The sequence below is a fragment of the Onychostoma macrolepis genome, chromosome 16 (assembly GCF_012432095.1).
Source record: "Onychostoma macrolepis isolate SWU-2019 chromosome 16, ASM1243209v1, whole genome shotgun sequence".
NCBI classification, from domain to species: Eukaryota; Metazoa; Chordata; class Actinopteri; order Cypriniformes; family Cyprinidae; genus Onychostoma; species Onychostoma macrolepis.
Window position 1 is genome coordinate 1,288,764 of NC_081170.1, and position 15,543 is coordinate 1,304,306.

Sequence of the window (15,543 nt, forward strand, 5' to 3'; positions counted from 1 at the left end):
GCAAACCTCAGGAACTCCCTGTGAGTGAGAAGGATGGAGATATGGAAGTATGCGTCTTTTAGATCGATCGAGACAAACCCGTCCTCGGACCTGATCTGAGACACGACCTGTTTGAGCATCTTGAACTTCAGTCTGCTGACTGAGTGGTTCAACTGATGCAGATCTAAAATGGGACGCCAACCCTCCATCCTTCTTGGGAACTATGAAGTACCGGCTGTAGAACCCGGAATCTCTTTCGTAAGGAGGGACCACCTCGATGGCCTCCTTTCTCAAGAGAGCACTCTACTTCTCGTTCCATTACCAGAACCTGCTCGTGGGATTCACCCCGTTGAAACGAGGCGGAGGAGAACCAAACTGGATTCTGTAGCCTCTTTCTACAGTATGCAGGTCCCATGGAGACACATTTGGTAGTAGTTTTCACGCTGCCAAATAGTCTACTAAGGGAACCAGTCCCTGGAGACTGGCCTCTGCTATAATCAGAGCGGCTAGTTCGGTATCCTGGAACGGCACATCGGCAGGAGAAAGCCAAACTAGCTGCTCTAGAGACCCCCGAAGGGGTGGCGAGCATCTCAGCTCCGCTACGTTTCCGGGCAGAAGAAACTGAGATGTATGCTCGCTGGAGATCGCTGTGCCCTGGAACACCGTACGTGGCAGGGTTGGCAGACCGATCTCCTGAGGGCACTGAGGAGAGACGGGCACCGTGTATGCCGCTCTTCCCCAGAGGGGCCGGCCCTCAGAAGTCCTGGGCCATAGGCAGCAGGATGTTTTAGCCAAAGACTATCCAGCGAGAGTGACGGTCCGCAGATCCGCCTTCTGCTAGAAGGCCTCGGCCTCGGCTCCCTATATGAGGAGCTGGAACACGGTTGGGGCTGCTCCGCCCAGCAGCCCCTGCTGACCACATCAACCTCCTCAGAGGAAGAGAAGTAAAACATTGTGCTCTCACTCGAGAAAATCCCAAGTTTTCTTAGGCTCCTTACACATACACATCTAACTTCTCCTAGTTAGATGAAATAGATCATTTAATTCCTCAAAATTAAATGGAGAAAAACAACCAGACAAGTAAACATGGTCTGATATGAAAGAATTCATGAAACGAACGAGAATGACATAATGCCTCGGCAACGCGCGCTGCAACAGTGAGCTCTCACTCAAAGGGGGAAGAACCGCACCGCGGGCTTCCAGCCCCGAGCGAGAGCGCTAGATCTGGGGATTGCAGGTGGAGAGAGGGCGAACCCGTCTCCAACCCGTCCGCCAGATCTATGTGCGATCCCCGCGATCTCATTCGCCGACCGGTTTCTTTTTAACCGCGAGATCATACGGCGGGGAGAAGCACGATCAGCCCCTTTTTTTCGAGCTGACAGCGCGAACTCCGTTCCTAAGCAGGGACACTGCTATAATGACAACCTCGTTCATAATAAGCTTGTGCAAACAATGCTCGTGCAAACACTGCGATTTTACAAAGCTCATCGACGCCATTCCGAACACAGAGAGCGGGCGCTGGATCTGATGGGAAGGAAGAAGATAGGGGCTCGCCCGTCTTCATTCCCTCCACCTGATCCATCTGCGATCCCCGCGAGCGCAGCCGCTGCTCCGCCTCGGCGAAAGCGGGCCGGCAACGCAAGGAACGCATTTGAAAGCTCCCTCCTCAAAGAGAGCCCTCTGAGAGTAAGCATACGCAGCGACAAACGCTCACAAGCGGGCAGCTCCCTCGAGAGCTGACTCTGCGTGCTCTGCTCTCAAGCAGACCACACACGGACTGTTAGTGAAAAACATACAGCCTGTAATGCGATCTGCTCTCGCCCAAGTGCTAGTTTCTCTGCACTTTAGACATTGAGGAGCTTATTTCAAGTGACAAACAACACTAAATAAGACTCACAACACAGATCGACAGACACACACACAGAGTAGCGGTAGCTGAATGACAAAAGCTGACGCCGGTTCCACCGCACGTGCTTTTATGCCTCCTGGTCGTTACGTCACCCGCCCGTGACGTCTCGCCCATCCTTTGGACAGATTACATTTGTATCAGAGCGCGGTCTCGCTGGAGGCGTTCCCCTAGCGTTCTTGGACGCAGCTCGAGTTCCTGAAGAGGAACTTATCAAAAAGGGTCACATCGATTTAAATCGTAAATCGGATTTTTTGTGAAAAAATCTGGGATTTTTTTTTTAGGCCATATGGTTCAGTACTGTTGCTGCTTTTTTTTTTTTTAAATAGTAAAGCACTAGCTTTCTTTCAGTATCCATTTTGAAAACTATCGGTTGATTAATCGGTATGGTGTGGTCCAACCTAGCTATCGGTATCGGTAAAATCCACTATCGGTCGACCTCTATAAATGAATAGACCTGTTTTAAAGACCCCCACCCCCACCCCTGTTCCGCAAATTTTTTTTAAACCGTAACCGGTCCGTGGTGTAAAAAACGCTGGAAACCCCTGCTTTATAGGACTCATGGACTCATATCAGCGTTTGCCTTTTGGACTCAATTTACTTATTTCCCTTCCAATGTGCTGTTCATTGTGCTGTGGGGTTGAACAATGTTTGTCTGAAGTTTATATGTTTATTAATACATGCATTGAATCCCTGAGAGTCTTATGTTTTGCACATGCTTTATTGAATTGATGGTTGGTAAGCTGTTTAAAACAAGATTACCCAAAAGGAATCCTTTGGTAACAATAAGACTTAAAGTAAGATAAGTTTAAATTGTTACAAGTGTGTTTGTGTCAGTGGTACTGGAGAGAGTGTGTGTTTATGAGTGTCAGTGGTTTCATACCAGCATGAGTGTGTGTGTGTGTCAGTGTTTCAGTATTGGTCGGTGTGTGTGTGTGTGTGTGTGTGTGTGTGTGTGTGTCAGTGGTTCAGTACCGGTGTCTCTGAAGGCCTGTTGTGCGTGTAGGTAACTCTCCCACGCCTCCTCCAGCTCTCCCAGCTCCACCAGAGCGAATCCCAGATTACTGAAGCAGCGACCCTGAGCTCCACGACTGCCTAGAGAGCCTGCGGGACACACCACACGTCACTCACTCAGTGTTTCCCATACACTGATTTATTTGTGGCGGCCTGCCACAATATCCACACATTGACCGCCACAAATATCCACCGCCCCCTCCCATCAGCTCCCACGTCTCACACACACGAGCGCATTTAGCACTATATTTAGCAAACTTTCAGACCCTTTTAGCAACTTTTTTGTTATTATTACTATTAATTACAGATAACTGAATAATTGTTAATGAAGAATTATAATGACATTATAAGTAAAATATAATGAAGTCATAGGCCTAAGTAAAATATTTGGAGTTTAAAACAACACATTGTAATGCAATCATAATTTCAAACACTAGGGTGAATTCAGGTTTATTGGGACAATTTTTCCAAGTCATTTCAATGACAAAAAGTGTACCAAACGTTTGATTTTGTAAACTATCCGATACACACAATAATAAAAAAATACTTATATAGTTATATTATCTCAAACTGACCTGTCAAAGTGCAAAACTGCTACAAGTGTAACATCAATGCAAAAACAAAATGAATGCAACTTAAACTGGATATGGAGGAGTCATAAAATAAGCAGGTTAAACTCACAGCACATGCGGTATTTACTAACTGTGAATGGAGCCGCTCTGAGACGTCAATCATCAGCTGTGCGCGAGAACACTGCACTTTGCGTGGAATCATCTTTTGCCAAATGATAAGCACACTACTATATCGCTATTTTTATTTTCTGACGGTTCATCATTGTAAAATGTAAGACCTTTGATATAGAGTGCAATAAAGCAGGAAAATTAATCAGTTTAAAAAGGCTATTATTCACCTCCTGTATGTGCTTTAAGTCGTCGACGTAGATTGCATTTTAATCTTTGTATTGCATAAATTACAGTTGATTCTTGTGAAATATCCACTCCTGTACATCCTTTGGAAACTCATCAGACGATCTCTTGTTGGTGGAAAGACGCGCAAGATGCGTGATATCACCACAGATGGCGGTAATGAACAAATTTAGTTTGTGATCTAGTCAGAAGAAGACAATGCACTGCTTCAATGTATTACAGGCTCGTGACTCGTCAGAACACAAAACAGAATGTAGCGTTTTGTCACGCTACACCGCTACTTTCTGGAAAAAGTAGTTAGCTACTGAAAAAGCTGCACTGTTTTAAAAGTAGCGACGCTACTGAAAAATTTAGTTACACTAGTAGCATCGCTACTTGTCGTTAGCTACTCCCCAACACTGGCATTCAGTTATATTACAGTATGTGAAAGTTCAGAGAGTAGAACAGATCTGAAGTGACAAAACTTGTCTGAACGCAAACCCGACACAATGATGTCATAAATATGCTAATTAATTAAATTAAAAATTAAGTTTCACAAAATCCTGTGGAAAACACTGATATTACAGTAATCATGATGACATGCTCAAAACACAGGGCCTGAATTTCGTTTTTTAAACTGGGGGGAATTCCCCCCTTACATGGGTCACATGGGGGGGATTTATAGATTCAGGGGGGGGGGGGGGATAAATTGACATCGGGGCTAAATTAATCGTCTTCATTTACTTATGTCTACAAATTTTAATGTATGGTTTTTAAAACAGCTTAACAAGTTTTGATGCTCTCCTCCAAATTGACATTAGGAACTGTATTAAAACTATTTATGAATGCCTTTCAGAATCAGTGTATTTCATATATTCCAGTTCAATTACTTCTTACAGCTTTTTTTTTAAATTCTTTTTAAAATTTTTATTTTATTTTATACAAAACACATCATGATCTCCTTCAAACTGACATTAAGAACTCAACTAATATATGTCACTTAATGTTTCATTATTTTGAGTTGCTTTCAGTTTTATGCCTTCTGAATGAAGGAATGTCTCAGCTTTCTATGATATGGGCTAATAATTTTTTTCTAATGTTTAATCAAAAATCATGATCAAAAATTAGCCATCCCATTACAGGGTGATATTTGACTCCTTAAAGTGATTTACAGGGGAATTTTATTTTTATGGCATTTTTCTAACTTTATTAAAAGTATGTCATCTTTTTTGTTCAATTTTTAAAAATACATATTTATAAGCTTTTTAAAATTTCTAATTAGAATAAGAATAATAAGATATCAATCAAATTAATCAGTATTAACAAAATTAATTTGTACAGAGGTGGAGCAGAAGAACACAAAAGTGGCTTGTCTGTGTATTTTCAGACGTTTAATGAGCCTCAGAGTTGGTATGAGTGCAATTAAATTTATAAATTCATGTTGAGATTAATATTTTAAATATACAATTTGAATAGGTTATAGAAATATTAAATTATCTGAATAACTGAAAGATACGTCAAAATTTAAACAAACTGCCAGCAGGTGGCGACAAGTCACTGGTTTGATCACTGAATCATTCATTAAATTGATTCGTTCTAACGGCTGATTCATTCAGGAATCAAGGAAGTGACTGTCTTTATGAATGGGTAATTGAATCATTGACTCACTACATACGTTTAAAAACGCCTGTTCATTCATAAAGGAGACGCCGCTGTGTTTGAATGGAGATGTGTAGCGGCTCAGCTGTGGCTATGATTCAAACTATTTTCATCGAGGAAATAGAGCAAAATCAGGCAACAGTGTTATAGTCAGACAATGTAAGTCACTTAATATTAACTTCTTGTTTACTGAACTGTTGTATTAAATCAATATCACATTTACAAACTCCCTTACTAATAATTAAATCTGTCACTCTCCTTAGTTCATTGCGATCTCACAAAGTTCCATTATAATCAACAAAGCTCTCTACACTGCATAATGAATCTCTTATTTACATTGTGTCTACTTTGTTCGTTTATGAAAGGATTCATGAGATATGTCTGTGACATTACTCAAATCTGCAAATCTAAAATAAATATTTTTTTCATAGTCGCACGCAGTAGTTTTCAGTCGCATTTGCGTGCGGCTCAGAATATAAGAGCGCGTCACACAGCCTTGTGTGAATAAGATCAGAGCGACGCAGGCCGCGGAGAGCACGCCGATGCTGCAGGACTCAGCCACAGTCAGAGAACACCGGTGCAGCGCTGTTTGTGGAATTAAATTCTAAATTAGAGATGGACTGTTTGAACCGGTGATTTCTTTTTTCGCTGCTGTGGATGTATTTCATAATTTGATCTGAGATTAAGCAAATATTGTGCGGGAATTTCTCGCATTATAAAAGTTAAATTTGCGGGAATGGTTTAAATTATGCGCAATCCCCGCAATCCCGCGCCGAAATTCAAGCCCTGAAACATAACAGCAGTAGATCAATAGACATTCTCACACTACCCCTGAAGAATTAGCAGAATGTGATTTTATTAGACATCATTGTCTATAAAACATTTTATTCTAACGCCCTGGTTTAAATGATTGTCTTATTCGTTAATTTCCTTAATAGGCATTTTGAAACTTTGTTGTAGCCCTCATTTATTTTTTTTACCTAGCATTTTTTTAAATTTAGTAACTGACCAGGTTTACATTTCACTGCATATGTGACAGAGTTATTATAATTAACTAAAACAGAAATTAAAACTTAACCCATAAAAAAAAAAAAAAAAAAACATTTCCATTACTGGAAGTAAAATAAACATTAACTGAAATAAAATTCATACCTGCAAACTCACAAGAGGTCAAAAAGGTGACACAGTTCGGAATATAAACCTTGTACGGGGGTGTGGGGGGTTTTCCCCTGTTTCTGAATCCGAAAAAAAAACTATCCAACCATCACATACGTTCGCCTTTCGTTACGCATATGTCATACGCTCGACTGCCTTGTAAAGTTTTAAGAATCAACATTTTTTACTTCAGAAGTCCTTTATTAACCCCCCGGAGCCGCGTGGAGTAGTTTTGTGATGGTTGGATACTTTTTTTTCAGATTCAGAAACAGGGGCACTATTCACTGCAATTATAAAGATTGGAACAGACAGAACAATGTTGAATATAAAGAGTGCGCATACTATCAACAAACTCCATATTTTCACTGCAGAGGAAACAGAAGCTGCATCTGAAGTGACATTAGATATATTTACACAGACTGTTTGATGAAGCTGAGGTGCCATAAATGCATTTACACCACAAAATTTCAAATGCATAAATAATTTTATAAGATTAATGTTTTAAATATTTTTGAACATACAAGTTAAAAATGTTGGGAAAAATGCAATACTTTTAAATATGGAACCAAACCACTAGTAGATGACAGTAAATTACTGTTTTAATTAGCGAGTTATTAGTCATTTATTCAAATGGCTGATTCATTCAGAATCGAGGCATCTGTCTTTATGAATGGGTTACTGAATCACTGACTCACTTGATTTGTTCAAAAACATGGATTCATTCAGTATCGAAACACCGCTGTGTGTTGCTGGGAGACACACTTCTGATGTGGCTTTGATTGAAACTTCAGCGAATTTGAGCAAAAACAGTCAATATTGTATTACAAATTACGAAATTTGTGTCTGCTTCACTCACAATGAAGAACTTCCACGCCGACGACGTGTTTACATGCGGATGTGAGCGTAAGTGTGCCATCAAAATGGACCGGCTGTGAGATGAGATGTGTTCGATTTGAAGCAGCACCGTGGAGAACGATCAGTGTGTGACATCAATGAAATAAAGAAAGCTCTCACGGTGCGTTGATGTAATACAATGATCGGTCTGTGCAGTGCTGCTTCAAGTCGAACCAAGAAAGGGACTTGGCCGAACACACTTGTCGTGTCACTCCAGTCTATGAGCTTGCTATTTCTCTCTCCTGGCCCCCAGTTTGGAGCCAGAGTCTGCGCAGTAGTGCCGTGAGGTGGAGCCGTCTACCCAAACTCCAAACCAAACTCCCGCAGACCCAATCACAAGATCACAATCATGACACCACACCCCGTTTTTATAGCATCAAATAACTACCTAAAAGCAAACTTCTTAGAAAAACTAACACTTAAACATAAATCAGCACAATAAGAACTACCTCAAATGACGGAAACCATCTTTGGGAAAAAATTATTTGAAGTGTAATTTGATTATGTAGTTTGTCTCACGTCCCATTAGATTACATGGAGAGGGTGGGGTTTATGACCTACAGTATACTGCAGCCATCGAAATGTTCTGGCTTCACTTTTAGGACTCGTGCGGCAAGCTTTATTCACATGACATATTTTGACTCAAAACGGTGAATTTCGCCGAAAAGCAACTAGTTTGCAAGTATGAAAATTAAATAAAGTATAATAAACGTATTTCAGCTAGCTGCCAGGGCAACATTTCTCATTTTAGTTTAACTTGATGTACTTTAACAAATAAAACTGAAATAAATAAATGAAAACTATAGACACACAAACACACTTATCACGGTTCGGTATGATTTTTTTTTTTTTAATAAACAGTGGTTTACTGAACAAGCTGCTCTTTCTTTAAATGTATAGTTCAAATTTTCTTAGTGATAAGAAACTACCTCAGCTCATGCAAAACTATGGAGGCCTTTTACATTATAAGAAGTGACTATGTCTGTTTTTGAAGCAATTGATTGCAAAATTTTGAAAGAAATAGTACAGCACCTTAAATCATCAACCTGCTATCTTGACACACTTCCCACATCTTTTTTCAAAAGTGTGCTTAACTGTTTAGAAGCAGATCTCTTAGAAGTGGTGAACGCTTCACTTCTTTCTGGGACTTTTCCCTCCCTGAAAACTGCAGTTGTTAAGCCCCTTCTGAAAAAGCGCAATCTTGATAACACAATGTTGAACAACTATAGACCAATATCAAATCTTCCTTTCATAAGTAAGATTATTGAAAAGGTAGTTTTTAATCAGCTGAACAACTACTTAAACTTAAATGGATACCTGGACAATTTTCAATCTGGTTTCCAAGCACATCACAGCACAGAGGCCGCGCTTATTAAGATAATAAATGATATTCACTTCAATTCTGATTCAGGCAAAATATCAGTGCTGGTACTACTAGATCTTAGTGCTGCGTTTGACACTGTTGATCATAACATACTTCTAGAGAGACTGGAAAACTGGGTCGGGCTTTCTGGGATGGTACTCAAATGGTTCAGGTCATACTTAGAAGGGAGAGGTTATTATGTGAGTATAGGAGAGCATAAGTCTAAGTGGACGTCCATGACATGTGGAGTCCCACAAGGCTCAATTCTTGCACCGCTCTTGTTTAGCCTGTATATGCTCCCAGTAAGTCAAATAATGAGAAAGAACCAAATTGCCTATCACAGCTATGCTGATGATACCCAGATTTACCCAGCCTTATCTCCAAATGACTACAGCCCCATTGACACCCTCTGCCAATGCATTGATGAAATAAACTGTTGGATGTCCCAGAAATTTCTTCAGTTAAATAAGGAGAAAACTGAAGTCATTGCATTTGGAAACAAAGATGAAGTTATCAAGGTGAATGCATACTAGAGCCCTGCATTTCGGCCCGGGCCCAACAGGCCCCGACTTTTTTACGTCCCTAGGGCCGGGCTTCGGGCCAATTTTCACGTCATAGTTCAGACGAGGGCCGGGCCTCGGGCCTGTTTTAGTTTTCTCCTTATTTTTATATTTTAGACATCCATCAATGTCTAAGCCAAGTGCTTAGAAAAGCGCTATATAAATGTAAGGAATTATTATTATTATCAATTAGTGATGAAAAAAAAATCGCTGCGCTGGTGGAAACAACACGAGACCGTGCCGCGACTGTGAAGAGCGGCTCGACGGTGTTTAGTGTCCAGCAGCAGCGATCGTGCCGTCAGCGCAGCTGTTCTGCATTCAAATACACGCAATAAAGCTTGCCGTAAAGCCCCAGCAAAAGTAATTACCATGAATGTGTCCGAGGGAAATAGTAAGGAGATATTTGAATTACTTACTAATAAACTAGTGTTTTCTGTGTCAGTGTTGCATCAGTGTGGATTCATCTCCTCATTAGACGCGCCTTTAGAGAGAAGTGCATCTTCACGGATTATGATTATAATGAATGAGTTTTTGTTTTCGATTTGATTTCGTTAAGTAGTAATTTAAAGCTTTCTATAGATATATTTATCATGTCTGTGAGGCATGTATTCGCTGACTTTCGGTTCATTTTTGTGAAGCTCTCCTGTTCAAGACGAGACGGCAGAAAGCGTATCGTTTTCTTAAAAGCACAACGTTTTGTTGATATTGTGAGTGCACACAAATAGAAGTAGACCCTTTACAGTTCCGAATGATGTATTACTCTTACCTTTATGAGCAAAAATTACGGCCTATTTTAAGTTGTTTCCATTGAAAAAAAAAATGCAATTGATTGCGCTGGTGCCTCCATGTCCTGCGCTTTAGCTTCCGTTCTCCGCACAAACTACTGGATGCAGCATTTATCTAGGTTTAACTTTAAACATTGTTATATGCTTGAACTGTTTTAGTATATCTATAGATTTTATTTTAGGCAAGTCGTGATGATTTGAGAAGGCTAAATTGATCAAACATGCTATGATCAGCCTGCCGGTCTGCCGCTGGCCGCTTGGTCGTTACTTTAAGAAAGAAATAACTTGTTTAACGAACAAAAAATGCTCCAAATGTTTTTCAAAATTAACTTAATAAAAAAAAAAATTAAAAAAAAGGAAAAAAAACGAAATATAAATCACTTTGCAATTACATACAAAACTGAACTATTTTAACAGCTGAAATACAAGCCGTTTTGGGAGAAGAAAAAAAAAGACAGGCTCGGGTCGGACTCGGGCCGGTAATTCTGATAAGCTGTCGGACACGGGCCGGGCTAGGGCCTGAGCATCTCGGGCCAGGGCCGGGCTAGGGCCTAAATTTGAGGCCCATGCAGGGCTCTAATGCATACCTTGGACTCTAGGGGTCAATCAACTAAAAACCAAGTCAAAAATCTTGGAGTGTTTCTGGAGACAGACCTTAGTTTTAGTAGTCATGTCAAAGCTGTAACTAAATCAGCATACTATCATCTCAAAAACATTGCAAGAATTAGATGTTTTGTTTCCAGTCAAGACTTGGAGAAACTGGTTCATGCCTTTATCACCAGCAGGGTGGATTATTGTAATGGTCTCCTTCCAAAGAAGACCATTAGACAGCTGCAGCTCATCCAGAACGCTGCTGCCAGGATTCTGACTAGAACCAGAAAATTTGAGCATATTACACCAGTCCTCAGGTCCTTACACTGGCTTCCAGTTACATTTAGGATTGATTTTAAAGTACTTTTACTCGTTTATAAATCTCTAAATGGCCTAGGACCTAAATACATTGGAGATATGCTCACTGAATATAAACCTAACAGACCACTCAGATCATTAGGATCGAGTCAGTTAGAAATACCAAGGGTTCACACAAAACAAGGGGAGTCTGCTTTTAGCTATTATGCCGCCCGCAGTTGGAACCAGCTTCCAGAAGAGATCAGATGTGCTAAAACATTAGCCACTTTTAAATCCAGACTCAAAACTCATCTGTTTAGCTGTGCATTTGTTGAATGAGCACTGTGCTACGTCCGAACTGATTGCACTATGTATAATCACTTTCTATTCTTAAATGTTTTACATTCTTTTAAAATAAATTTTTAAATCACTTTGTTTTTATTGTTGATTTTTATTATTTTTAATTTCTTATTATTTTTAATGACTATTTCACTTCCTTTTATGTAAAGCACTTTGAATTACCATTGTGTATGAAATGTGCTATATAAATAAACTTGCCTTGCCTTGCCTATAAGGTTACAATTAGGCCTAACAACTTAACCCAAACTTAAATTTAATTGGTATTTATTTTTAAATAGATGATCAACACTCAACTTTTTTTTTAAATGTATGCAAACATGTAAATTGCACATAATGCAGTTTTTAAATTAACATAAATAATTTAATTTCTAGGCTATTTGTTAAAATATATTCAATTACACACTGGCTGTCACAGCATGTTTCATAACAGATTAATTTAAACATACATTAAATAATTAAGATTAACAGGTTTAGTAAAATATAATGAGTATATGGTGTCACTGATATGGAGCCCTTTACAGGACATTGTGGTGGGAAAAATTCGAGGTGAGTGGAAAAAATTCAGGGTGGGAGGAAAAAATTATTTTCAAATGTTTTGCGTTCTCTCGCAAAACTTGTGCGTTCTCTCGAAACCATTTGAGTTCGGACAAACTCTTCTTGTTTACTTTACAGCTTGCAGTGGTTACAGCTCGTATGTTCACAATGGAGCGGTTCATAGAGTTTTATTTTGAACTTGGACTCAAAGTAATACAGTCAGTGCTTATTTCGAGGCACGGTTTTGGGACATTCTAAAATGCTTAATGTGGCTTAATGTATTAAAACAGTGACATCGGAGGACTAAATTCGATAATAATAAATCCTGATAAAAATTATTAGGCTAACATTAATAACCTTATTAATAATATTACTATTAATAAAGCAGAATATGAGCATAACGCCTGCACGTTAAGCCTTTTCTTCCCCATAGAAAACGCTTAAGGTAGGCTATAATGAAAGGTTCATGCAGCTCGTATGTTCACAATGGAGCGGTTCATAAAGTTTTTATTTTGAACTTTGACTCAAGTATAAAGAAATACAGTCAGTCAGTGGTTAGTTCAAGGCACGGTTTTGGGACATTCTAAAACGCTTTAATGTGGCTTAATGTATTAAAACAGTGACATTAGGACCAAATTCGATAATAATAAATACTAATAAAATTGTTAGGTTTATATTAATAACCTTATTAATAATATTACTATTAATAAAGGAGAATAGCCCAGAATATGAATGCAACGGATTTGGTATTTTTAAATCACCGTTTTCATTATAGCCTACCTTAAGCGTTTTGTGGGGGAGAAAAAGCTTACGTGCAGGGCGTTGCGTTCATATTCTGGGCTATTCTGCTTAGTAATATTATTAATAAGGTTATTAATATTAGCCTAATAATTTTATCAGCTTTTATTATTATCGAATTTGGTCTTCCAAGTCAACGTTTTAAAACATTAAGCCACATTAAGAGTTTTATTATGTCCCAAAACCGTGCCTTGAACTAAGCACTGACTTATTAATTTATTTGAATCCAAGTTCAAAATAAAACTCTATGAGTTTTATGAATAAAACTCGTATGTTCACTCTCCATTGTGAACATACGAGCTCCACTGCAAGCTGTAAAGTAAACAGGAAGAGTTTGTCCGAACTCAAATGGTTTTGCGAGGGAACGCAAAACATTTGAAAATTATTTTTTCCTCCCACCCTGAATTTTTACACTCACCTCGAATTTTTCCCACCACAATGTCCTGTAAAGGGCTCCGTACACTGATGACTTGCTGAGGTAAATGAAATGCTACGTGACCCTTTTTTTCCGTGGTTTAAACACTGACTGAGCGATTACATGAGGCATGAGATGTTCGGTCATGTTTATTGGCGTTAAAACTAGTAATACAGAGGAAGGAATGATGACGCTCAATCGCGCTCCGCTCTGCACAAGTCTACGGCGCGTCACGGCTCAGACACGGGAACGGAGCTGATTGCAGCGCTTGAGTCAATACTTGTGTTGGGTTTATACCAGCAAGTTTCTTAATTGTCCCAGAAGCGGCTCTCTGAGGCATTTATCAGGGTTTCTGCAGGATTTTTAAGCTCAAATTTAAGACTTTTTAAGACCTTTTTAAGACCTGCACAAATAAAATTAATACCATATGAGCGGGGTAGGGCAATGTCTATGGTAAACTATTAAACTGTAAAATTACTATAAAAAGCATGATTTACAGTTCAGATACAAGTTTTCAAGTTTTTATAAAATGATACACTTCACATTTCAGCCTTTAAACCATTTTTTAAGAAAATGTCAACTAACCCTAACCCTAAAAAGTCAAAAATATTAATTATTATATTAATTTAAACAATTATCATCAATAAATTATTATATTAATTAAATAACATACAAACACATTTTACTGTTTAGATTTTTATAATGAATTATCTTCTTATTGACCCACCAGTTCACATTCACAGCTCTGCGTGTTTGCAGGGTAAAAACATGGGTCGATTTTCACATTGGTCTGAACAAAAAACCTAATGTTCCTGCAATACTGGAGGCTGCAGTTCTAGGACCCTATTTTTTGGGACAGCGCTATCTACTCCAACAGAGGAGACCTGATTCAAACATTAAACAAACAGATGCAAAGACTAGATCCATGGAAACTATTCATTTTTTATCTTTCCATGAACCGTTTTGAGGGGGAGTCAGCAATCTCCATTTAGCCTTTTTAGCTGTGCAAAACAGTTCATTGTGATGCTGGATGTTGTAAATTAGTATTTGTATTCAAATTATTTTACATTTATTGAAGTACTAATAATCACACCAATTTTTACCACAAGTGTTTTACCATTTACTGCACTTTAAGTTTGTCACACATCAGACGTGAAGCGCTGCGGCTAATGAACTGAAGTCTCTTACAGACACAAGTCTTTCTTTCCAAGAAAACTGAATTTAAAACCAGAATATATAGAATATATTGAAATAAATTAGGTTAAATATTTCAAGAGGGTTACCAACGGGTATGTTTAGGGTTAGGACAATAATTAAGTGCATACAATTAAACAACTACATAATTCCTTAAAAAATAATAATATACAGAATTGAATAGCAAGTGCTATAAAATAGTATGAGCCACTAATATTTGGTCATTTAGCAGATGCTTTTATCCAAAGCGACTTACAAATGAGGACAATGGAAGCAATCAAAATCAACAAAAGAGCAATGATATGCAAGTGCTATAACAAGTCTCAGTTAGCTTAATGCAGTACACATAGCAAGGTTTTTTTTTTTTTTAAAGAATAGAATTAGAATAGAGAGTGCTAGAGTTAGAGGGTCAAATAAAGATGGAGGAGATGTGTTTTTAGACGATTCTTGAAGATGGCTAAGGACTCAGCTGCTGGGATTGAGTTGGGCAGGTCATTCCACCAGGAAGGAACAGTTAATGTAAAAGTCAGTGAAAGTGATTTTGTGCCTCTTTGGGATGAACAATAAAGCGATGTTCACTTGCAGAACGTAAGCTTCTAGAGGCACATAAGTCTGAAGTAATTAATTTAGGTAAAGGGGTGCAGAGCCAGTGGTCGTAGCTATTGGTAGCCAGTGCAAATTGATAAACAGAGGTGTGATGTTCTTCATTCTTTCTTACATTATTTTTGGCTCATTAAAAATTAATCTTGCTGCACGTTCTGGATTAATTGTAAAGGTTTGATAGAACTGTCTGGAAGACCTGACATAATACATACATAAAATAAATAAATAAATAAATAAAATAATTAAAAACAAACAAACTATAGGGTCCTAGAAATCCGGTTCTGAAACTACAGCCTCCGGTATTGCATGAATACACTACTCACAACAACAGCCTTATTGAACATGCAGATTCATTCTCTGCCAGCAGGAGGCGCTTTCGAACGGTTTCCGCGGTAACAGCAGAACACAAAGCAGCACGGGACTTTGAAATGTGCTGTGCTCATATTTATTTATAGCTTATTGAAGTTTAATCGTCACATTAAGCTGCATCGTGATTCTGGTCTGTACCCAAATTTAAGACCTCTTGAAATC

The 15,543-nt window shown here is 38.7% G+C and overlaps 1 protein-coding gene across 4 annotated transcripts in view; it reads right to left on the reverse strand.

Annotated features, from left to right (window-relative positions):
* LOC131521347 (tetratricopeptide repeat protein 24) overlaps positions 1 to 15,543 on the reverse strand; it is an 87,263-nt gene that overhangs the window by 58,949 nt on the left and 12,771 nt on the right. For all 4 annotated transcript variants that reach the window (XM_058745972.1, XM_058745970.1, XM_058745969.1 and 1 more), the window contains exon 6: positions 2,861 to 2,989. In XM_058745972.1, the coding sequence (XP_058601955.1) occupies positions 2,861 to 2,989 (129 nt within the window). The remainder of the gene's footprint in view (positions 1 to 2,860; positions 2,990 to 15,543) is intronic.